The sequence below is a fragment of the Guyanagaster necrorhizus genome, assembly GCF_019112545.1.
Source record: "Guyanagaster necrorhizus MCA 3950 unplaced genomic scaffold BT62scaffold_6, whole genome shotgun sequence".
NCBI classification, from domain to species: domain Eukaryota; kingdom Fungi; phylum Basidiomycota; class Agaricomycetes; order Agaricales; family Physalacriaceae; genus Guyanagaster; species Guyanagaster necrorhizus.
In genome coordinates, this window is record NW_025064885.1 from 345,206 (window position 1) to 367,976 (window position 22,771).

The 22,771-nt window shown below is 47.7% G+C and overlaps 13 protein-coding genes across 13 annotated transcripts; 7 read left to right on the forward strand and 6 right to left on the reverse strand.

Moving 5' to 3' along the window:
- Positions 1–126: 126 nt before the first annotated feature.
- BT62DRAFT_963840 (actin-related protein ARPC5) lies at positions 127–770 on the reverse strand (the record flags this gene model as incomplete). Its single annotated transcript, XM_043188704.1, has 4 exons — positions 600–770; positions 476–548; positions 238–417; positions 127–189 (listed from the first exon to the last, which is right to left on the reverse strand). The coding sequence occupies exons 1-4, from the start codon at positions 749–751 to the stop codon at positions 127–129; spliced, it is 468 nt and encodes a 155-aa protein (XP_043042527.1). The 5' UTR covers positions 752–770.
- BT62DRAFT_992160 (uncharacterized protein) lies at positions 661–3,609 on the forward strand. Its single transcript, XM_043190325.1, has 3 exons — positions 661–1,224; positions 1,277–2,589; positions 2,645–3,609. The coding sequence occupies exons 1-3, from the start codon at positions 887–889 to the stop codon at positions 3,316–3,318; spliced, it is 2,325 nt and encodes a 774-aa protein (XP_043042528.1). The 5' UTR covers positions 661–886; the 3' UTR covers positions 3,319–3,609.
- A 78-nt stretch (positions 3,610–3,687) lies between these two features.
- Positions 3,688–5,354, forward strand: BT62DRAFT_887202 (uncharacterized protein; the record flags this gene model as incomplete). The annotated part of the gene is made up of 8 exons (XM_043182907.1): positions 3,688–3,946; positions 3,995–4,059; positions 4,102–4,196; positions 4,258–4,410; positions 4,457–4,712; positions 4,769–4,899; positions 4,939–5,060; positions 5,113–5,354. 8 exons carry the CDS (start codon positions 3,688–3,690, stop codon positions 5,352–5,354), a joined length of 1,323 nt encoding a protein of 440 aa, XP_043042529.1.
- Positions 5,355–7,492: 2,138 nt separating this feature from the next.
- Positions 7,493–9,050, reverse strand: BT62DRAFT_979113 (uncharacterized protein; the record flags this gene model as incomplete). The annotated part of the gene is made up of 7 exons (XM_043189410.1): positions 7,493–7,599; positions 7,652–7,758; positions 7,811–7,927; positions 7,979–8,034; positions 8,085–8,808; positions 8,860–8,954; positions 9,012–9,050. 7 exons carry the CDS (start codon positions 9,048–9,050, stop codon positions 7,493–7,495), a joined length of 1,245 nt encoding a protein of 414 aa, XP_043042530.1.
- On the forward strand, positions 9,020–10,422 carry BT62DRAFT_929028 (thioredoxin-like protein). Its single transcript, XM_043185630.1, has 7 exons — positions 9,020–9,172; positions 9,226–9,396; positions 9,452–9,538; positions 9,588–9,663; positions 9,715–9,848; positions 9,899–9,975; positions 10,033–10,422. Exons 3-7 carry the CDS (start codon positions 9,453–9,455, stop codon positions 10,155–10,157), a joined length of 498 nt encoding a protein of 165 aa, XP_043042531.1. The 5' UTR covers positions 9,020–9,172; positions 9,226–9,396; position 9,452; the 3' UTR covers positions 10,158–10,422.
- A 207-nt stretch (positions 10,423–10,629) lies between these two features.
- BT62DRAFT_929029 (phenylalanyl-tRNA synthetase) lies at positions 10,630–13,162 on the forward strand. The gene is made up of 9 exons (XM_043185631.1): positions 10,630–10,738; positions 10,787–10,842; positions 10,892–10,945; positions 10,995–11,023; positions 11,078–11,213; positions 11,259–11,525; positions 11,575–11,816; positions 11,867–12,278; positions 12,339–13,162. Exons 1-9 carry the CDS (start codon positions 10,681–10,683, stop codon positions 13,041–13,043), a joined length of 1,959 nt encoding a protein of 652 aa, XP_043042532.1. The 5' UTR covers positions 10,630–10,680; the 3' UTR covers positions 13,044–13,162.
- Positions 13,111–13,963, reverse strand: BT62DRAFT_1002577 (uncharacterized protein; the record flags this gene model as incomplete). The annotated part of the gene is made up of 3 exons (XM_043176862.1): positions 13,111–13,165; positions 13,223–13,779; positions 13,838–13,963. The coding sequence occupies 3 exons, from the start codon at positions 13,961–13,963 to the stop codon at positions 13,111–13,113; spliced, it is 738 nt and encodes a 245-aa protein (XP_043042533.1).
- A 131-nt stretch (positions 13,964–14,094) lies between these two features.
- Positions 14,095–15,113, forward strand: BT62DRAFT_1073570 (uncharacterized protein; the record flags this gene model as incomplete). The annotated part of the gene is made up of 4 exons (XM_043178946.1): positions 14,095–14,385; positions 14,442–14,641; positions 14,730–14,848; positions 14,905–15,113. 4 exons carry the CDS (start codon positions 14,095–14,097, stop codon positions 14,952–14,954), a joined length of 660 nt encoding a protein of 219 aa, XP_043042534.1. The 3' UTR covers positions 14,955–15,113.
- Positions 15,114–15,276: 163 nt separating this feature from the next.
- BT62DRAFT_888030 (uncharacterized protein) lies at positions 15,277–16,716 on the forward strand (the record flags this gene model as incomplete). The annotated part of the gene is made up of 6 exons (XM_043182945.1): positions 15,277–15,489; positions 15,542–15,556; positions 15,608–15,717; positions 15,769–15,880; positions 15,933–16,336; positions 16,398–16,716. The coding sequence occupies 6 exons, from the start codon at positions 15,277–15,279 to the stop codon at positions 16,714–16,716; spliced, it is 1,173 nt and encodes a 390-aa protein (XP_043042535.1).
- Positions 16,717–16,795: 79 nt separating this feature from the next.
- BT62DRAFT_963854 (acyl-CoA N-acyltransferase) lies at positions 16,796–17,717 on the reverse strand (the record flags this gene model as incomplete). The annotated part of the gene is made up of 7 exons (XM_043188705.1): positions 17,605–17,717; positions 17,474–17,540; positions 17,364–17,426; positions 17,226–17,313; positions 17,069–17,178; positions 16,891–17,019; positions 16,796–16,842 (listed from the first exon to the last, which is right to left on the reverse strand). Exons 2-7 carry the CDS (start codon positions 17,499–17,501, stop codon positions 16,796–16,798), a joined length of 465 nt encoding a protein of 154 aa, XP_043042536.1. The 5' UTR covers positions 17,502–17,540; positions 17,605–17,717.
- Positions 17,592–20,051, forward strand: BT62DRAFT_1073573 (uncharacterized protein; the record flags this gene model as incomplete). Its single annotated transcript, XM_043178947.1, has 5 exons — positions 17,592–17,612; positions 17,661–17,786; positions 17,846–18,609; positions 18,661–19,405; positions 19,458–20,051. The coding sequence occupies 5 exons, from the start codon at positions 17,592–17,594 to the stop codon at positions 19,788–19,790; spliced, it is 1,989 nt and encodes a 662-aa protein (XP_043042537.1). The 3' UTR covers positions 19,791–20,051.
- Positions 20,052–20,065: 14 nt separating this feature from the next.
- On the reverse strand, positions 20,066–20,914 carry BT62DRAFT_659498 (uncharacterized protein). Its single transcript, XM_043181794.1, has 6 exons — positions 20,794–20,914; positions 20,658–20,741; positions 20,565–20,612; positions 20,507–20,514; positions 20,436–20,443; positions 20,066–20,381 (listed from the first exon to the last, which is right to left on the reverse strand). The coding sequence occupies exons 2-6, from the start codon at positions 20,713–20,715 to the stop codon at positions 20,198–20,200; spliced, it is 306 nt and encodes a 101-aa protein (XP_043042538.1). The 5' UTR covers positions 20,716–20,741; positions 20,794–20,914; the 3' UTR covers positions 20,066–20,197.
- A 53-nt stretch (positions 20,915–20,967) lies between these two features.
- On the reverse strand, positions 20,968–22,087 carry BT62DRAFT_1002582 (DUF1793-domain-containing protein; the record flags this gene model as incomplete). Its single annotated transcript, XM_043176863.1, has 10 exons — positions 20,968–20,981; positions 21,031–21,107; positions 21,162–21,178; positions 21,234–21,275; positions 21,360–21,554; positions 21,623–21,696; positions 21,745–21,807; positions 21,862–21,895; positions 21,951–22,028; positions 22,082–22,087. 10 exons carry the CDS (start codon positions 22,085–22,087, stop codon positions 20,968–20,970), a joined length of 600 nt encoding a protein of 199 aa, XP_043042539.1.
- Positions 22,088–22,771: the final 684 nt, after the last annotated feature.

Below are 22,771 nucleotides of genomic sequence, written 5' to 3' on the forward strand. Positions count from 1 at the left end.
TGAATGCTATACGAGCTTGTCGCAGGTAGTCAAAACGGCGAGCTATTGTTTCCGCGGTGCAGGTGCCTTAGCCTTCACAACTTTGAATGCAGGTTTTGTATGATATACATTGAACGCTTCGTGCTATTATACAGTCCTCCGGTCTGTCATGGTTCGTACGATGCAGCCCAATCCGGCAACCTCGGTGAGCTGCAAAAATGTTAGCAAGCTAACAGGGTATCTCAGCTTGACGATCACCTTTTCGTGCCAGTCAAGTAGTACACTTCCACTGACATCACCTCCGAGCGCAGCCATGCCCTTGTACAAGTACTTCATCAGGGTATCTTGTTCTTCCTGCGTGAGTGCTTTGAGGACGTTGGGAATTTCAGTGGACTTTGTGGAGCTTAAGATGGTGAAGACAGTCTGCAGAGTCACGACCTGAACCGGTGGAGCTGCCATTATTTCAAAGGCGGTTACATGTGTAACCGTACATTACCTTGGCATCGTCAAAGGTGGGACCATAAGGTGCATTCTCTAGAACAATGGACAAAGCGCCAGCTATATCACTCCTGTCTGACCTGGTCAGGAACAGAAACAGAGAAATAGCGTAGTGATCGCACTTGGATAGAGCGCTCCTGACAGCTACCTGCCGCTGCTTTGCCTCATCAAGAACCTGCGCTTGTCCTCTGGGATCAGCATCGTACAGCTCCTCTTCATGCAGAACGTCTTCGTCGTAGGCGTCGATGTCTATTTTGCGGAACGCGCCGTCCATGGTGGAAGGATGAGGAGAATATTTGTGCGTATTTACCAGTGGCGTTGTAGCTAATCAACTTGACCAGCCACCATCATCGACAAGAGCGCCTTGCCTGCGCTCTAGCCCTCTTTCAAGTCCTTTAGCTGTCATTTTATGCCCAATAGCTCTTTGAAGGAATCTCAAAACGACGTTTCGTATCAGCATAACCTTTCTGACGCTTCTTCAACACGCAATCATGGACTCGACATTCCCTCTGAGAATCTCACACATATCACCGCTTATCTCGATCCTCACTCTCTGCTTTCCTTATCTCGTGTCAGCACTCAGCTCTATGCCCATGTAAAGGAAGAACATACATGGCGTACTGCATTTGCCTTGAATTTCCTGGGCGTTGGCCCCGAGGGTGATCTCAACGATTTCAAGGCGCGACTTCTACGGAGATCCGAGCCGAGCTGGAGGCGGGAGTACATTGTGCGCTACAACTTGCGACGGTATTTATTTCGCCATATCCTACTGTACCTTTTGGCTCATAATTCATACTAGACGATGGGAGCGTTCCCGGACATCGACAATCATTCATACTCCTGTCCTTTCACCGATAACGAAGATACATCTTCTGTCATCCAATACGCTACTGTCATCCTCTTTAAAATACGGCATTGTCGCTCGTTCGGTGCCTTTGACAGGGAAAGTTTTACGAGGATTTCTCTCCCCCTCTCCCTCTGGGACAGGGTTAGGCATCGGCAATCCTAATACCGAATTTTCACCTCATGTGACGGCATGCGACATCACTTCAGATGGTGGAACTGCCAAGATTGTTTGGGGTTTTAGAAGTGGAGAAGTCGCCGTGATGACAGCATCCAGAGTGATGGATATGGGGACGCGGTCAGCAGCGAATCTGGTAAGATGCCCTGTCGAAGACGAGCATGCCGGGGAGGTTGCTGACGTCGTATGGGACGATCTTGCTGGAGTTGTTGTCAGCGCCGGCAAAGACGGTTTGGTCAAAGTGTGGGAGACCAAAAAAGTTCACTGCATCTGGAGTTCGACCATGAAGGTCGGAGTATTTGACCCTTGCATGAAGGTGGTCTCCAGGCTCTCAAAAGGATGTATACTGGCCGGCTTCCAGAGTGGCGACATTGTTGTCTGGACCGGATATGAACGGGACGGTACCGTCGTCAATGACATACACGAAACGAGAATCCCTTGCCTTGTCGAAATGGCATCAGATGAGCCAATGGCACTTCCAACTATCTCTAATATTCATGTTGACGGGAGTAACCCGCGGGCTATTGCTTTGTTGGTTACGTATGAAGCTCAACCGTACTTCTATCGTATCTCACTCGCCCCTACTCTGGAAGTTGCCAAATACGGCGATCCTTCGTGTGGTGCCATAACCGCTTTATTTTCCTCATTCACATCAAAGCTTAGTGAGTGTAGCCTTGTTATTGTTGGCGATATTTTGGGTTGGGTTGGTGTCTATGACTGGGCTTCTACGTCTCGTCAGCCTGCCAGGAGATTCGAGGCACACAGTGACGGATCCGCCGTATCGGCGTTAGCCTGGAATGGAGTTACACTCGTCGTCGGGTCTACAAGGGGACAGGTCGATGTTTTTGATGCATATACCTTCGAGCATCTGAGGACATTTTCGGCGCAAGCCAATCGCCGAGGGGAACAAAGTACGATTGTACAGGATATCACAGTCAATTCTCAAAAGGATGTCCTCATTGTCAGCCTGGTTGATAGAGTTATGGCTTGGAAGGCTGGTATAGTTTCGAGAAGCGGAGGTGGAGGCGTGCGGGGCCGGAATACGACTGGGAAAAAGAGGTCTAAAGTCGTGACCAGTTCCAAGGGGTACGGTAAGCTGTCATGGTCTAATTATCTTGTATTCGATTGTTTGATCTTGCCTCGTAGCACAACTCGACCTGAAAGCCAGCGTATCTGATTCTCTTGCCCTTCTTAAGCTGGAACAAGAACGAGCTCGACAAGCTCACAACAGAGAACGCAAGCAGAGAGAACATCTGGAAAACCTGGGTCTAAGCGAGGTTGAAGCTGTCGATTACCTGCTTATGTTAAGCCGAGATGAGCATGCAGAAAAGGAGAGGGAGATAATGAATGTCCCCTCTGCCCGAGTGGAAGAAGGCGTATTTGAATGGGATTTCGACGATAATTCGCATTCTGGACCATCAGCAATTGCTCGTCGTCGATCCCCGAGTTCCTCGACACCATCCGATCAGAACGCCCAAACTTCCCCGAAGCTTGCAGGAGGGCCTACCGGAGCAAGTTCATCCAAAGACCGGCAACCATCTGCTCCGTCTGAGAAAGATTTCCCTTTCGCTAGCAAATCTCGAAGCGCCTGCAGCAGTGTGGGATCTAACTCGGCTTGGGATAACGGAAGTCCAAAAAGACGACTGGTGAATAGTCCCTGGGATTCGCCGCGTGCTGGCATATCAGTTGCTGCCACGCCACCGGTGACAAATGCTTTGGGGTCATCCTCGAGCTCGTATGATCGACGACAACAGCAAGAAGAGGAAGATTTAAGGCTTGCTATCCGACTCAGCCTTGAGGAGGCGAGCAGAGGCACCTAAGCAACACTATTTGAACATACTTTCACGAATTTCTTTTGTTGAGTCTATTAGACGTTTAGGATATGTAGAAACAGGAAAATCATCGTAGTGCAGACGAGTTCGTTACAGCAAAAAAAAGCCCGGAGGGTGAAGCTGTACAGTGTAACACACCCGAGACGCGTCTTTTGGAATTTTTCTAATTCCATATCAATTCGCATTTCATGCTGATATTATTGTGTACGTACGATTCGCCGAGGCACATTTTCGATCGCAGGTCATACGTACTTTGCACGTACTTTGCATTTAGGTCCCCTTCGATCGTGAGAATTCGTGATCATGTCATGACATCATCTCTGATATGACCCGCAATCGTAGAATGCTTTTGATCGTATGCCTTTCTTTCTTCCTGACTGCCATGATCTCTATCCGGTCGGCGCGACGACCTTTGTAACTCCCGTGAGGCCATCTCGTACATATGGCTTTGCAAAACTGTCCAATGGACAGTCTGCTCTTGTCCTAGACGAAATCACGTTTACAGCATACTATCCCGCCAACTTAACGAGTGGCAAATGGTGGAAATCGAAACGTGGAATTGACTGGTTAAACAGACCTCTGAATGAGACTTGGCACGGGTTTGTCAATTTTGCACGTAGGCCTATACGGACACGTATTATACTAAACGCTCATCTCTATACAGAAAATTTTCCGTCTTGGCTTCTTTGGCCTCTTGTGTATCTGTATGGAGCATTTATCAAGGCTAGTGTGATACCTGTGTCATGAAGTGGCTCTCACTTTTGAATAAAGGTGCCTGTATATCCCAATGCCCCCCTTCTTCGAACGAAGCAGTGGCCCTTAGTCATTTTTTCTCATGGACTTGGAGGTAGCCGTACCACTTATAGGTGACTGTTAATCTTCACGATTCCCTGAAACTCGAACATTGATTATCTATTATTTTTCTAGCCAGATATGCTCGCGAATAGCGACTTCAGGACGTGTTGTCCTAGCTATCGAACATCAAGATGGCACCGCACCTGCATGTGTCACTCGAGAATGGGGCGTCGAAGGTACCCGTAGACCAAGAGTAGTAAGATATATGCAAGAAAATGATGTCAAGTGAGTCTTCTACTAATTCCAAATCTTGTCGTCTTGAGTTTTAAAGATGGGAGCGGGAACCCCCGTCCAATCTTCTGTACCCTCTTAGGACGGATCAGCTGGCGTTCCGACAGCATGAAGTATACCTTACACATTCCATCTTCTCTTCACTTGTACGAAACGATGAGAATCTGCTGCTGGAAACTATCGACGGCTCTGCTATAGACTGGGACAGTTGGTCGGCCCGCGATGACGAGGCGGAAACGGTACAGTGCAGCGAAAACGTTACCTTGGCTGGGCATTCATTTGGGGGTTGCACTATGGTAAGTGGACTTACAATCCCTTTTCTCTGAATACTTAGATTGATAATACACAACAGTTCTATATTTTATCCGCTGGACACTCTGAATGGGTAGCCCCAATATCGGTTTCCAATGCGTTGATCTTCGACCCATGGCTAGATCCTATACCCTCGCCATGTCCCGAACATCTCAACCAAGATCCCAAAATGTCGGGAGATGTATGTCTCGAAGACGTAATCAGACGTAGAGTCTCGCTTCCAAGACTCTTGGTTCTTAGTTCAGAGAACTTCACTCTTTGGAAGGAACACTTTAAACGTCTGAAGAATACTGTGAGGCTTTGGGATGCCGACGGAACCTTGTTGACGTTAGGTACGTTCAGCTTCCCTCATATTTTTTCATGCTATTTATGATTTTTATTTAGTACGCGCGCGGCATGAAACGTTTTCTGATTTACCTCTTTTGCCCTGGGTTCGGGATAAGGCCAGCCTGCGATTTATGAATGTCATTGCCCGACTTTCTAATGCGTTTTTGGACAATCAACTCAACGAAACCCTGAATACTCAGCGAACGTCAAAAATGGAAATTGAGATCGTTGGGAAGCGGAAAGATGGACGGCCGAAGAGACAGATAAAAGGATCTCCTGGTGACATTGTCGTACATTGAGCTTGTGTCGTTTTGCGAATTGAGTATAGGCGAGTCTTCTCTTCCTTTATATGCCGCTTCAATCACTAACTACCATTGATTAGTCCCTAAAGAATCAGTCGTGAAGGACAAATTGATGTCTGTCGTTCTTGCTATCGAGCCTTTATTTCTCCTAGCGTGCTTAGCTTGGCGACCAAACTCACCGCCGATACAAGAGCCATATGGTTGGTACTGCTCCTTCTCTAGCCCATAGGATTCTAATGCTTCTAAAACTCTCTCAAACTTCGCTTAAGCAACTTACATAACGGCATCTTTCATTTTGGACACGTCAATGGATACACTTGCAGCACTTGTACCAATGCACGCCAACATCAGAATCTAACTTCGGAAATCTTGCCTCGTGTCTACAACAACTTCCTGATGCGGTATGGTCGCAAAACGATTACGAAAGAAACCTGCGCAGAATCACTCTTCGGACTCCGATCATAATAAGTCCAAAACTAATTCATGAAGATAGCTATGTATGACGCGTGAATAGGCTATTATAAATTCAGGATGGATGCCAGTGGGCATAGTATCACCCCCGTTAGTGGTTATCGCATTCCTGTTCTGGTACCCAGCTCCTCCCCATCTACCACTCTACCACTCAAGGAACATTCGATAAGTGCATAAATTTATGGATGTAATCCCTCAGTAAGTCATTGGTAAGTTCATTAAGACTAACCCCTACTTCAGGCATATGGACGCAGAAACAGCGGTTATTACTGGGCTGACCACGGGGCCTGATCAGTGTCCCCGCATCCATCCTCTATCTGTTCGTGCCACGGTAGTATCGATAGTATGCCAGGAACGCACCCATTCTTCCCTGCTACACCCTTCCAGGGCCAGGATTGCCTCGGCCATACTGGAAGTCAAGCCCGGGATCATCAGCATGCCCTACACCTTACGCGCAGCCCAGCTACAAACACGACTCCCCGAATGATGTCTGTTCTGTGAGGTATCCCATCTAATCGAACTCGTGTGCGCTCATTTCTGCGAAAGGTTCTGGATGTAGTATTCCTGCCTATACTCCGGTCCATCTAAGCTCTCAGAAAGGCCTTATTCCATTCCTCAACTGACCGCCATCGCGATTTATAGCAATCCGCGTAATAAGGCGTCGACGACTGAAATTAGACAGGTCCTTATGGACCGTTTTGAATATTTCCGACATAATAAAAATCAACTGAAAGTTTGTCGGTCATATGTGTTCTAATACCTGACTGTCATCAGGAATCCTTCAAGCACGCCTTATCTGTCATTTATTTTCAAACGAGCTCCACATGCACCTACGGAGCCTAGGCAAGCCTTGAAGGTGGTGTCTGGTATTTTGACGTTAGTAGGAGCAATCTACACCGTGGTTTGTGTCCATGTAGGCGTATTGCTAAGTGTAATATGATAAGGCCTCGGTGCAGCGGCACGGTCCGGGTTGATAGAGACACGACATTCAATGCACTCTCGTCCTCACATGTCCACGATCTTGGTGTCACCTCGGTATATACATTTGACTGTCCTTCCTACTTTGACTCTTTCGGAGAGAACTCCTACACATCCATGTTTCTTCCGGCCAACTATATGTTGCAATCTAACTCTGGACAAGATAGAATGCATATATCAAACGTGCTCGTCTTCGCTTTTTGACTTCCCACAACGACTTTGCCAGTGCAAGTAAATCTGAACATAGCAGAGGACTTCAATAATCTTAAACTGTGTAGTTGCCTTTCTTGCTATCATTTTGTTCATCATCACTGCATAGTACTATGGTAATACGTCTGTAATTGTATATATGACCTCCTTACTACTATGCATCTCACAGAAATGTCATCGCGATCCAACGATAACAACGTTGAATCTTCGCAAAGATCAGTGACGCGTAATCACCTTTCCCCAGGAGCTCTGAACGGCCTCAATGCCCTCTGTCTCGTCTCTTTATAGTGAACGATTGGTAAGGGATACCCCAGAGCTCGAACAGTCTCGGCAGATAGGTTGTGTATCTCTGAATCATGGTGGTTCGAACGCAAGAGATGGTAGTACAAAGGAACGACCGGATTGACAGTTTCACTTATATTTATATTCTTACAAGTCGATCAGGAATCTCAATCGGGATTACATGTGGTGACGATTCATGACGTACGCTCTTCTGCCTCTTGCTCCTTCTCTTCAGCTTCAACGACTTCAATATCCAGTGGAAATGTAAGGATGGCGGCGATTCCCGTTAATTGATTCAGCTCTGCAACATAATGAAACAGTGAACGTTGATTACGGCAATGGATTTGGCCTACGCTGTCCTGACTCATGCATACTCGAAAATATGACCACTTCACCACCCTTTTGTTGGACAGCTTCAACTAGGGCAACATATTTCTTTCTTGTCTCGGGATTGTTTGCCCTTTGGGTCAAGGTTAGCGTAGAACATACATCCAAATGTACATTATGCATGCCGGAAAAGTTCGTCAGAAATCATCAGCGTCCCGATAGCGCCACGATCCGCAGCTAAAGAGACATGATCGCTCCCGTACCAAGCGCGCATTTCGTCCGAGCCTAGCATCTTGAAGAATCTAGAACCACATCAGTCAACGACTGTCCTAGGGGACACATAAATGTCAGACTTGTCTAATACGATGCCTTCACGAGCAAATTTTGTTTCCTTTAGCTGTGAAACGATCTAAAAGATTTGTAGAGTCAGTTGTGGCATGGATAAATCATGACACTCACCTCAGGACTCTTCAAGACCTCCACAAGACTATGCACATGCGGGCTGCTCACATGTACTCTGACTGTCTTCTCTCTTAGAGCCTTCAAAAGGATCTTGTCTCCTCTTTTCCCAGCTTCATCCACCATATATGTGAATACAGAATCGCGGACCCAGCCAGGACTGGCAATAACAATAGCCTTGAGACCGACATTCGAGTAGGGTATATGCCGGATGAACGAGTCATATATTGAGCCATAGAATTTCTCCAAGGCCTTCTCGTGCTGTGACGCGCCCGATGATGCCGCCTTCCGCGGAATGGAAACCGAGATTCGTTGTGTGACCAATGTCATATGTTCTGAAAGGAGGCAGAATGCAGCGGTGCCTTCACCACACACAACAGCACCGACTTCAGCACCTCTTCCGGGAACGATGGACTCCTCCACACGCGCTAGCGCAATGCTATCCCACCCATCCACCTTCTCTATCCTTACATCACGATTTGCTTCAATGTCGAGTGTATGAAATGCTCCCAATTTGACGTATTGATTCTCAGAGATAACTCGACCAGATATATGGAGAGCGGCAGTATTGGTATTAGCAGAGGAGATGCCCGTAGATGCAGAGCCCTCGCTTGCTGATGGGGCTGCAGAGGATGAAAAGTCGACACGGCTAACTTGTAATGTTAGGTTCACGCGAACGCGTTGCGAATCAATGGATCCAGTTGTGGATATTTTTTGTACTCGTCTGGATGAAGAAATTAAGGACCGATTGAATTTCAGGTCCAGCAAGACTCACCGTATGGCAGTAGCCCTCACAAAATCCTGCTCTTGTATTAGATTGTACAAATGCCACATGTCTTCGTCATCCTCTGGACGCAGCGTAACATGTCCCTGCACCACGCTATTAGGAATCAAGTCACGATGTTGACAGACCAAAACGAGACATACTGCGCCATGCTTGTCTATATACTTGTTGATGAGCTTCATACCAGCGTCAGCGTCATATGTACAAGCAGCAGAATGGGTAGTGTACAGTTCATGTACAGAGGGAAAGGAGGTGATTTCCTGTTTTGGACCTGCAACGCTCGTTGATCTCGAACGATGAACAGGTGCGGTTCTTGTGTTTCGTCCTCAGCTAGCCTCATGTCCATCCTCGCAGTAGTAAAAGAATTGAAAATCTTGCTAATCGCTTGGTAGCACCTAACAATCCTCACAACAGCGCACAGGATTCCGACGACGATGATGAGGCGCTCTTTGCAGAACTAGAAGCAGAGATAGAGAACGACGGGAATTATGCGATGAGAGAACAAGGCCTGGAGGTTCTCAAAAGAGAGTAAAGTGCTATTATCATCTGAAATCATCCATCCTATCGCTGATGCGTTCTGTAGGATGGAAAAGATGCAGACGATGAAACAAAATCAGCATGGCTCATACACGGAAATTTTCGACGAGAAAGAGGTTATTCGGGTTACCGCGTTAGTCAAAGGTAAATCCATCCGTGTCGTTGCTGAAATTTCGCCCTAGACAAGAGCCTAAATCCGTTGTCCATTTCTACCATCCGAACTTCAAGCGGTGCGAAATCATGGATAAACATCTTGCTGTAAGTGTACATGGATAGGTGTCTGAGTCTGATATCAAGACGAGACTTTAGGCATTGGCACCCAAGTATTTCAATACTCGCTTCATTCGAGTATTTGTCGAGAACGTGCCGTGGTTAGTCGAGAAGCTTGCTATCAAGGTCCTGCCTTGTGTGATAAGCTTTCTAAACGGAACGACGAAAGATCGGTAAATGCTCCGAGCAGCCTTCACTCCAAGACAAGGCTAACAGCGAATAGGGTGATAGGCTTCGAAGAGCTTGGGAATAACGACGCCTTTACGACTGCTGTGTTGGAGCTGAGATTATCCGTGTCAGGTCCGTCTCTTTACAAGATTCTATGTGTATGTTATCGTAATTGACAGAGCCCTCCAGGCGTATTGCAAAAACAACAGCCCTCCGGCGTTAATGACATTTACAACGTGTCCTCCTCGAGTGCCATACGCACCAGAATAAAAGAGCAGGATGATGATCGTGACATATTCGATCTGGACGATTGAACCGTCGGTGTTAGGCTGGTCGAATCAGAGCTTCTGGATTGCTTCGAGATGGTCGGAGGATGTTAAGTATCAATTGGGTTTGGGGCGTTTCTATCGTGCATCCTATTCTGATGCGGCGTTTGTACCCTTGCATTCTAGACTTGAGACAACGTCCGGATCCAAATTGGATTTCTGGAGGCGTGTCTCTCATCGTACCGCGTTTTTTTGTATAAAAACTTTGTGCTCTGTTCACAGACGCTGAATAATAAAACTTGGATAGTAGCGCTCTCTGTTTGTTTCGACAAGTGCCGTTGTCAATTGGACAAGTTGCAATGAACCTCTTTGGGACTTTTCTGAATCACATCCATATATTTCTTCTTGTAATGAAATGATATACAGATTTCTTAATGCCTTCAGAGCAGTCATTTGCGTACCAATTATTAGTATTTACTTCGACGACGCGATAATGTAATCACATGATCTTCCAGGATTTTGACTCGATTCGGAGATGGTCGTTGTCGTCGTTGTCTATATCTGAAAAATTATGCCGACCGTCGCTGTGGACAAAGCTGAGCTCTGGGAGAGACTAGGGCAGGAATTTTGTATGGGTTTCTGTTCCAGCTTGAAATGCCAACTGATTTGTCGCTCAGCTACGGAGGATTTCGATGAGTTGTGCTTTGAATATGGCTTGGAACTCGACGAGGATGTACGTATTCTGCACATAGATAGACTTGGAGTCTTATATTCTTTGCTAGACCACTGAAGAGGTCGAAGAAGCCATCAAGAAAGGGTTACCTGCTGAACGTCCCGTGCGTTGCATCCATCCCAAGTCACTCAATTTTCACCTCATCCCTTCAGCAACTAAAAATCGAAATACCAGCCAACCGGTATATACATCTGATCCTTCGTCCATTCGTCTGAGTCCCATATCTCTATTCTAGATACGATCTTCTTTGCATCGAAGGCATCGCAGGAGCGCTCAAAGTCTTCCTAGGGAAAGCCAAAGCGCCGCAATACAAAGTCGTCTATCCTCTGGGTGGAGATTCGAGTCTTCTGACTGTAACTATAGACCCGGAGGTGAGTCCTATCTCCCACAGTCTTCCTGCGGCCTAACATGTTTAGACTCAAAAAATTCGGCCCTACTTCGCCTGTGCTATTCTGCGCAACATCAAGTTCACCCCGCGATCCTATGCCTCGTTCATCGATCTGCAGGACAAGTTACACCAGAACATTTGTAGAAGACGGCAACTGGTCGCCATCGGCACACACGATCTAGATACACTTAAAGGGCCTTTCAGATACGAGGCCCGTCCACCGCAAAACATCAAGTTTGCACCGCTCAATAAGGACACGGAATATACCGCTGAAGAGCTCATGACGATGTACGAGGTGCGATACATTTGCTTTCTTCTAGAGCAAAAGGTGAATCTGGAATCAGTCGGATAAACACCTCTCGAGATATCTTCACATCATTCGCGATTCGCCGGTATACCCTATTATTTACGATGCTAACGACTGTGTTCTGTCAATGCCTCCGATAATCAACTCCGACCACAGTAAAATCACTTTGGATACGGAAAATGTTTTCATAGATGTGACTGCTACGGATAAAACCAAGCTAGATATCGTTGTGAACATTGTTGCTACAATGTTCTCAGAGTATTGCGCCGAACCGTACACGTAGGCTTCCCAATTTATCTTAATGCAGCAGGCGCCTCATATTTTTCCAGAGTCGAGCCCGTTAAAATTATTACATCGACAGGAGAGACCATCATTTCGCCCAACCTCACACCCCGTGAAACAATTGCACACTCGTCGTATATTAATTCATGTACAGGACTCGGCCTCACGACAGACCAGGTCGTTCCACTATTACAAAAAATGTCACTGGAAGCGACCACGGCCACCGGGGACCCAACGAAAGACACTATCGATGTACGAATCCCTGCGACGAGACCGGACATTCTACACGAGTGCGACATTATGGAAGATGCAGCTATTGCTTATGGTTTTAATAATCTACCCCACACCTTCCCCAGCACAACCACTGTTGGCCAGCCCTCAGCCATCAGCAAGCTGAGTGACATCATTCGAGTCGAATGGGCCTTGGCTGGATGGGTCGAGGTGCTACCTCTTACGTTGGTGTGTTATGCAACTTGTATACAGGTGTATTGAAACGCGCTAACTAGTACAACTTGATAGTGTTCCCTCGAAGAAAATTTCTCCTATCTCAATCATACTGATTCCAAATACACTTCCACCGCAGTACGCATCGCCAACCCCAAGACCCTTGAATTCCAAGTCGTGCGCACGACTTTAATCCCAGGGCTACTGAAGACGGTTCGTGAGAACCGTTCTCACGCGCTGCCGATCAGGATTTTCGAGACCGGTGATGTGGTAGTCAAGGATCTCTTCCGGGAGAGGCGGACACGAAACATCCGACACGCGGGTGCGGTGTGGTGTAACAAGAGTGCCGGTTTCGAAGTCGTGCATGGGGTTCTGAATCGTGCCATGAAGATGTTGGAAGTGCCAAGGATTGGGAGTGAGGAGTATGAGAAGGAGACAGGGTATTACTTGAAGGAGACAGCAGGTGAGTGCAGTGATGAATTGATCTCGTGTATAACGATAATAAACGACGGCGATGGTCTAGATCCTGCGTACTTCCCTGGACGTGCGGCAATGATATACTACCGACCGCCGCCGGTGAAGCATGGCGTCCTGACAGATTTGAAGTACAAAGTGGAGGCGGCGCTGCACGCGAAGAGGGACATGGAACTAGGGACACTGGGAGTGCTGCACCCGAGTGTGCTCGAAAAATTTGACATTGGCTACCCATGCTCTGCCGTCGAGTTCACCCTTGAACCGTTTAAGAAGGAGATGCAGGAAATTTGGACTAACGATGCATGATGGGGAAACAGTGACGATAATATAGCAGAAATAAATATAGAAGACGTGCAAAAAGCAAGTGTTGTTGTCATATGTACTCCTCGTCACTGGAGGTTCCGCGGTACTCTGAATGTGAGTAACGTCTAGAAATAAGAATTAGAAAAAAGACTCGTTGGCGCAGATGCAAAGGAAAGACATACTTGGTGATGCGGGATAGGTGTGCTCGATTAGCATTCCTAATCAGCCGGTTGATACGCTGACAGCTCTCCATCCTAGACTGCATGATAGATTCGTACATGTCAAGGACACGAAGACTGTGTGTCGGACGACGGGGCAATGCGGCGAGCTTAATTTTCAAGTCCTTCTTCCGCCTGATCCAGCGGGACGAATGTGGCGACTTCGGCGATGGGAGGTCAGGAGACGGTGTTGGCGAGGGACGGGGGGAAGGGCCCTCGTCATCATCATCAGAATCCTGCAGCTCGGCGCGCGTCCGACGGATCCACATGCGCTCCTGCTGGTAGAACGAGACAAGGGAATCGAGGTTGGTGAGCGACGAGCGTAGGACGGGGATTATTTCGTTCATTGGGGGATAAACAGTCATTGGGGCCTTTGGTGGAGACGGCGGGGTATATAAAGCATAGCAGAGGCTGGACGGTGTTAGGTTCGAACTAGGCGTCAAATTCTGCATCATACTAGTTAGTTCCATAGGACGTAAGACAGAACGGGATCGCCTGGCGCGTGTCTGGACTGGGGGAATCTTAGGATTACATAGCCGGTCGATGACTTTAAGTGGTCCAGGCTAGCCGACTAGGCACCTTGGACGCGTGCCAGAGATCCAAGCCAGATATCATGTCGATATCAAGATTCTTTAACAGATACGGCAGCAATCCTACCGGCCAATAGATTTCAATGCAACCGCGGAGGCGAATACAACCCAACATAGACTCCAGAGCATATGTCAACCACACGCAGCCAACAGAACTCTAGACCACGTAAGTCACGTGTCCGTCACCCACCAATCACAGTCCTGCCCCACTTTCGGAGTGGCTGTGCTGCTTCGTCTTTGGCCGTCATGGTCTTCACGCCCGTACTCGTCGCTGCCGTCGTTGTCGTCCACGTCGCCGCAGCACTCGACGTCTTTCATCGCGGCGTGCATCCCGACCTTGATGAACAGCCTTTCTCTCTTCGTGGCCAGCTCCTTCTCAACGACAATACCCTGGCCTTTACACCGTCACCCTCTTTCTCCAGTGACCTCTTTTCTTTCGCCCAGACGCTGACAGAATTGAACCTCGATAATGACCGCGCCTCCTACCAGGTGGCCCTAGATCGTTCACCTAGTTGGGAAATTTCTTCTGTAAAATTCGTACGTTCCAGGTCTATTCGCAATCTAGAGCCTCCGCTTATACGCGCCTCTGCAAGTGCCATCTTGCTCAGCCATTTGCTGAAGATTTGATACTCTACACAACTTTGGTAAATCCATCGACACCGTACGCTATTAATTATTTCGTATCGCCAATACCCCAAGATGGATCTTGTCCAGAGACATTTTGGGTAGATGTGTCCCATGCCGGGCCTATAAATACAACAATCACTCTTCGCGCGCGACACTTTCCACCCTTGTGAGTATTTATGAATACCCTAATTTTTCTGCTTCTATCTACTGTTCTATTGCTTATCGCTCATCGTTGTCTTCTGAATATTATTCAGACCTGAACTTCGAACTCCCCCACCTCTGACGCCACAAGGCGAACCCGTCCAGCCCCCCGAAGAAAAGAGCTTCTTCCAGAAGTATTGGATGTACATCGCTGCGGTCCTCATTGCTCTCAGTATGTTCCCTTTTCTTTTTTTTTTTACCCCGAGTTGTCCACTGATCGTCTTTCAGCACTTTCAGGTGGCGCTCCAGAAGAGGAAGGGGCTAGACGTCCGGCATGATATTCGCCATCGAGGTTCGACATCAGTTCTACCCTGCATTCCCGGGCTTTGTTATATTTTTCTCGGTCATCGGGATCTATGCAGGATCGCAGATTCTGTCGTGTGTTCTACACGTACTCTATGAATATATTTCTTGGCCACCATGCCTTTGCTGCTAACAATAATGCGCAGCCTTAGTGCGGTTGCCTAGTATACTGAGATGACCGGCGTATCACAAAGTCTGACAAAGACTCAGCCAAACAGAGACAAGCGCCTCGGTCACTGCAGCGGGGTGCTGTGTCTTCGACTATTGTTTGCCAAGCCGCCACAGATTCCACCATCCATGTATTCAGAACCGCTATCTGAGCCTGGACTGGTCGGCGCGCCAGTATCCAAAGAGAAGCAGGCCGTTTCGGATCTGCTATTACTCGTATTCATTCACGGCTTCAAGGGGGACGACGAGACATTCCTGCAATTTCCTCAACGGATTCAACACGTCCTCTCCGGCACCATTCCAGATTGTACTGTGGAATCTATAGTATTTCCTGCATATGAGGTACGGTCACACGACTCGGACTGTCTGATCACATCATCTGAACTCTTTCCAGACGAAAGGGGAACTAGTAAGCACGTTTTCACCCTACACAGGAAACACAAGTCAAACTGTCATGTAGAATGAAGCGGTCGTACGGTTTGCTGATTGGTTGACAACACTGACGGTGGAGAAGGAGGTAGCCTCAGGAGGGGGAGCCGGGAAAGCGAAGATCGTGTTGTGTGGGCACAGGTACGTGTCATTATCCAGATTATGGGGAATATTTTACCCAAATGGATACAGCATGGGTGGCATCCTTGCTGCCGATACCCTACGCGAATTTGTCAATACCAAGCCCGACCAAAGGGCACCTCTTTGGCCAAAAATCATCGCCTGCATCGCCTATGACACTCCAGTTCGTGTATTATCCCCTCAACCCAACTTGAAAACTCAACAGGCATTCTCAGTATCTCGGTCTACATCCCTACGTATTCAAAAACAGCGCGACGAAAGCGACGGAGTACGTCAGTACTGCCCGGACGGTTGGTTCCACTTTGCTAGGTTCTTTCGCAGGGTTCGGATTAAAAAAGGCCGTCGATTCAAAGCCAGCTGCAGAGAGTACGCCACCCCCTCCTGAGTCAAAAACTTCTTGGAGTAAATGGGCACCAGCTGCATATGCCGTGGGTGGTGCACTCTTGGCCGGAGCGGCAGCAGGCGGGGCCTATTACAAGCGCGATGATCTAGGCGTAGGATATACATGGGCCACGGATCATATGAAGTACGTGAGGAATCTATGGGATGAAGCGGCCCTCCGCCAGCGAGTGGACGACCTGGTTGATATTGAAGAGCAAGAGGGTGTCGTTTTCCGAGTGTACGTACATCAATTAATGACACGTCGCCATCGAGACGGGGCTAAACTTGTACTTTCGCAGTTTCTATACCAATCTACCTCCGGTTCCACTGGTTCATCCCAATGACCGAACATTTATCGTGCTGCCGAAGAGAAATGCACGTTCTGCGGGTAATTTCCTGCTGGCGAATAACGGTATCGCTCCCGATGAGCTGCAGGCGCATACAGGGATGTTCAGTGCGAAAACCAATGACGGTTACTATGAACTCGGGCTGCAGACTGCGAAAAGTATCCGAGAAGCAGTTATGTTGGGTAGGGGGATATTTGAGGATCCAGAGACGCAAAAAGAGAGTATCCAGGAGGGATTGGACGTGGAGGATTCTAAGAAGACACGATCATGACTTGTGACGACATGGTTGAATGTAACTTATGATTGTAAAATATGTACTATACCTCATCTATATCCACCGTATCATTATATCACTTTAGGGATAGCTGCATGGCGTAGGCGTCTTCACCGTCAGCATCTGTGGGAAGGATAAGCATCGGAAAGCATGATTGAGCGTGTAACATACAATATTTGTGTTCAACACTTTTCACGGTGAAGCCCAGCGTATCCCTATACAGACCCAAAGCGGCGCGGTTCGATTTTCGGACGTGTAGGGATACATAAGAGGCATGATAGACAGCAGCCATTGCTTCCTCTATAGCAGCACATCAGTGGAAGTTCCGATAGTGAGCAATTAAACTGACGAGATTGCACCATCAGCTTTTTTGCCAACCCCAACCTTCGATAAGTGCGCAGCACCGATATTGAGGTTACGTGTCCATGAGGGTCATCTTCTTCTCCTAGCTCCTCTTCCCTACTACAGCATTAGCGAGCTTCGTAACGAGAAGCTGAGACGCATACATTTTAGCAAGGATGTATCCGACCACTCGACCTTCGCTGTCTTCTGCGACGTAGGAGAGAGAAGGCCATGTCAGGATGTGGTATAGGTCTAGGAACGGTTGAGGACGGACGAGCCATGTCACTAAATCTTGCGCGTACAGTATTTCATCGTGTAGTTTTCTGGTAAATTTTGAAGGTTGCAGGCCTGCATACCATTGCAATCTTTGACAAATGAGCCAAAATCGAATCAATCTGAAGCGAAAACAAACCGTCGATACGGGCGAGGCGAATGTTCATGGTAGAGGGAAAGATGGATAAAATTATTTATTTTTGACTCTAAAAAATATTGTGATTAGAAAACGCGCGACGTTTATCGTTCACTAATAGATGCTATTCATACGCTGCAAGGTGAGCCGTTGGTTCGTTGCTGTACAGCACAATCTGAATGTTTTCCAGTGGTTCGACGATGACCGCCAGCCCATCGATGGAGGTTGCAAAGGGGAAAGCACGACCTGTGCGTTCATCCACCCTTCATCAAATCGATGGGACTTTGCCCCTCGCAAAAAAACAGCGGTTCCCAGGGTGCGTCGGTGATACCCGTCATCCATTTCTTGTTTCCATACTCAGCATTCACACCACAGAGTCTGATGAGTCCCAGGAAAGGCCCGTCAGGTTGGAGCGACGCGCCTCGTCGTGACCGTAATGCCAGTATGACCGGCGCAAACACAGTTAGTCTCGGTGCCAAAAACCGTTACAACGCGTCTCCTCCTAGAGGTCCGAAGAACAAATGGGACACTGACCTCTGGTACTCAAACCCACAAAAGTCTGGTCAATCGGATGCTGGTCCTTCCACAAGCACACAAGCTGGCGCCTCAATTACTGAAAAACCTGCCGACAGACCTTGGGGCCCGACTAGCTGGAGCATGTCTGACTCTCCGTCCTGGGGCGACAAGACCAAGAATAGTGGCGTTTCGTCTCTAACGGCAAACAAGGACGAATGGGGCACAAGAGGCTGGGGCAGCACAGAAGACACGGCGACAGATATCGCCTGGGACACTGGCACCTGGGGAACTTCGGATGCTGGCACAGGTTGGGGGGGCGCACCTATCGAAGAGCCGCAGCCAATGCAGGTCAACTCGACCTTGCCATCCTCCGCAAAGGGTAAAGAGAAGGAAGTGTCAAGACACGATTCACAGGATACGATAACGGTGCCTCCTCTTTTCGATCTCACCGTCATGTCGTCATCGCACATACCACTGCCAAAAAAGAGGAAAGACACGGGGAAACAGCCAGCAGCCTCACTGACTGTTGATCTATCTAAAGTCGAGGATAGCACCAGCGGTCAACCTCACTCGCCATCGCATTCGATTACAGATGCCCAATGTGTCTACAAGGAGCTCATGAAGTACGTCCTCATTTCCTTTGTTCTATCCGTAGACTTATGCAGTTGTGATAGACACTTCTTCAAACTGGTGCGCCTCAAGATCAAGAAATCCGACCATGAGGAAAGATATCGCGCTTGGACTGCGGCTCAAGGTTCATCGCCCTATTCCTTCGGACAGGAAACTGCAGGAACACATTGGAATCAGGCACAGAAGCAATTGGATAAGATTCAGGGCCTTTCGCGGTATATTGAAGATACTACGAAACAGCTTTTGAGCCTTCCAGATGTGTCTACCCCCAAAATATCTCTGGATGATATGGAAGAAAAGATGGAGCAAATCATTAATTATGCGGAAGACGTTGAGCGGTGGATGAGGGAACTGGCCAAAGCACAGGAAGAGGTAGAAAGACGTGCCGAAGAAGCGGTGGCAGAGAACTGCCCAATCGATGTCACGCCGCGTTGGAAGCCTAAAGAATGGCCGGAGAATCCTAGCATGGACTACTTCCAGAGACGCATTGCCGAGTTGCAGGATCAAGTCAACGACATTTCTGACTTCCTGGATCATATCAAATCGATGGACGATGTTGATTCTCTGTTTGAAGAGGGCATCCAACTGAGCGATGGCATCGCCTGTTTAAGGATGGAAGAGAAGGTTCCAGAGGGAGATCTTTTAACCTTGAGAATAGACAATGCTGGTGGACAAATCGTTGAAATGATGTCCACAATTGCAGAGCACGCGGGCAAATCCGTGAACCAGAAGAATGAGTTAGAGGAATGGAAAGCCAAGAGGGATGCCAACCTGGCAATTAAGGCAGAGGTTTGTTTTTGGATCTTTGTCTCATATGTCGCTTACCGTATTTCGGGTGTAGCTCCAAGAGAAAATCACCGGCTTCGAGCAAAGGTCCAAAGAGCGCCATGCCCGTATCCAAAAAATGACTGCCGAGTTAACGGAACTCCGAAAAATGGAACGGGCCTATCCGTTCCACTTAATCAATCCACTACTCGAACAAATCGCCGACGAGGTTATTGAAAAGGAAGTACAACCTCTCTTGACAGCCTTACATGCTGCCTGTGATGCTGCGTCAACACGGAGTGTGGGTCGGATGACTGAGAAGCTCCAGGCGGTTGCTCAGCCTACGGTCGAGAGTACCAACCGTCTTCGAGAGCAGGCTCGCCGGTCCAGGGCGTCCACGTCATCTTAAGTTTCTTTGTATACTTTGTGATATCATCTCTATGCACATACTGCTTACTCTTATCTATTCTTCCTGTGTTCTGGGTTCCGCTGGATTCTGCATACCCCCGCGATTGCATCAGTACCGCTCATTTGCTGCATTCTAGGCCAGTGTATAAGACATTCCGTGCTGTACATATGTATCAACTAAAACGGCCTGTTCCAATTTGCATAATGCCTAGCTACGAACAGTTTCAATTCAGTTCCACTTACGGCGGCGTCCTGGACACCGATTCCGTGACAGGAGATAAGGTCTCATTGCATGTCGCGTCGTATATCAAGTAAATCTCGGAAAGAAGCACCCAATTATTCGACGACGTTATGAATAAATTATCCTACATGATGAGGTACACCATCGATATTGGCTTAGTTGAAACGTCACCAAAGCGAATAATAGACTAATGGGGGCAAGACATTCGGGAAGGCCCAATCAGTGTCACCGCCGTTATTGCTACTGTTGCCGCCTATGCTATTGTCATTATCATCAGATCCACTTCCGGTGTTAGTGCCAGTATTCGTGTCATTGTTACCGGTTGAATCTCCTTTAGAGTTCATGTCATTTCTAATGAAAGATTAATTATTTAACACCAGATCCGGAGCGAGATCCAAACCTCACAGAACAAGCTAATCAAGGATTTCACAGAGGCTAATGGGATTAATCCAAGCTTGATTAATAGGAAAGCGTACCAAGGCCACTAGAAGAGACATACTTAGCCACTCTGTCAACGAACAATGAAGAACACACAATGTCCCCCCACTACAAGCCTTGCTTTGAAACCCTGCACTCCCCCATCTGTACTGTTGTAAAAATATCCGAATGGCTGGGAGCTTAGCCTACTAGAGACCCAATTTACGACGGATAGGATGAGCAAGTCCCGAGTAGAATTGTTCATCATGATTGTGGCAGTCCAGATTTCCCAAACTATGGAGGACACATTGGGTCACCGGTGAACGAAGAGATGCAGCCCACGTACCGCTCAAGGTATATGTGTGTCTATAAGGAGTCTCGGAAGTCCAGTGCTTGTAATACTTGTAATGGAAGGTGAGAGCTCATCGACTATCCAGCAGGACACCGTACTTGTCTTGAAGGCATCAGTTTAGGTGCATAGAACAACGCTCATTTCCAGAAACTCACTCGCAACTGTGGGTTACCACTTCGTCTCTGTTTGAAAATGAGTTCGACCCTTTCCTGAAATACAACAAGAACGTACGTGTTTCATAGGCAGATTGGGGGAAGATATTGAGATTCAATAATTTATCGGCGTATAAGTTATAGGATAGGCCCCAGCTAAAGCGAGGTGAGTTAACGCAACCTGTACTCCGGGCGGGAGACGTTACTCACCTGGGAGAGTTCCCATACTAAATTTTTCCATAGGTCAGTCAAGAAAGGTTCAGCCCAAGAGACAGAGATTACAGAGAGAGTAAGATGGCTATCGTCATCCGAAAACGCCAGGTTCTGCCATTGTGAAACATAATCTGAGCGATGGCCTGGAAATAATTGAGGTTGAATGATAGCAACGGTTCATCGAAAGAAATAAACATTGTAATCGCTGCTCTTGGTATCATCGCCTAAGATGTCAGCAATCTGCGTCATCGCACTGATTCCGATGATTCCGATGATTGCGAGATTGGTCTGGTTCGCAAGGCTGCCCGCAAAGTCATCGGTGCTGAGTTGATAAGCTGGAACGAGAGCGTCGGAGATCAAATATTGCCCCCATTGGTCCAGTAGGTCGAACTGAAGGAAGGAAAGGCGTCTTGTTAGAATACCCGATGGATGAGAGTCTGGGAGAAGCAGTATCTTACATATTTCGTGAGCTGGGAAGTGTCTCCAGTCTTCTGGGCGTAGCTCCACGCCATGATGATAATGTTTCCGCTTTCTTTCCAAAGAATCAGCACTACATTTCAGTAGGAAAGACAGAGAATACCTTCCACCGGCATGGCTTCATCGTTTCCATCGTTGTGACCAGTAGCATTGGGGTAAGGGGAACCTATAGTGGATCATCAGCAAACTATGCATTAATATCTTTCGAAGATATTCATACCTATATCATTCACACTATTGGCTGGGGTACTGCCCTTGTTGGATTAGCAAGCAGGAGCTCCATCGTATCCCGCCGGCCGAGCTCGATACCCCTTTATGTCGGGATGGACTATATATATTGAATACGGTCCGTCGAACACCCTCACCGTGTTTCTGCTTATCGCTACGCTGTGTGAGGTCTACATTATAGCTAACAGTGCACTCTATTAGGTGCTACGAACGTGCATCACTTTCTTAGAGGTTATACGGCACCGAGAATTATTCTATCCCATCCTTCATACTCAAATGACTTCCACCATTGCTGCCTTGACTACAGGCCTACCATTGAATGTCCCCACACTGAACATGTCTGGTGACAACTGTCCATCTTCTACCTCTGCTTTTCCACTGGTGTTCAAGCCAAAGGGAAATGGGATCACTTCAATGGATCAAAGCCCAAACCCTCTCTCACTGCACCCACAACAGCTCTCATGGCTGAGCTAGATGAATGGGAGAAAGATGAGGCTGTAGCCAAGAACCTCCAGCTCTTGAAGATCCCTGACTCAGTCACTATGAAGATTCAGCATCTTCCCACAGTTGCTGTAGCCTGGTCAAAGATCAAAAAAGAGTTTGCCGATAAGCATGGCTATGCATTATGGAGTCATATTGCCTGGCCAAAGACAATGTTCATGAGTTTCTTGACAGTCTGTCAATGAAACAGGAGTCATTAGCTTCCATCAGTGTCATCATCAAGGAGAAAGATTACTGCTCAATGATTCTCACCTCTATTCCTCTCTATTTTGCCAAGTATGCATTGACTCTCCTTATGGTGGCAAAGCTTTTTAGTTCCAACAAGGAAGTCGATCCCAAGAACCTGATCCATGCCATTTCTGAGGAATATGACCAACTGGAGTGCAAGTGAGCCAAGCATA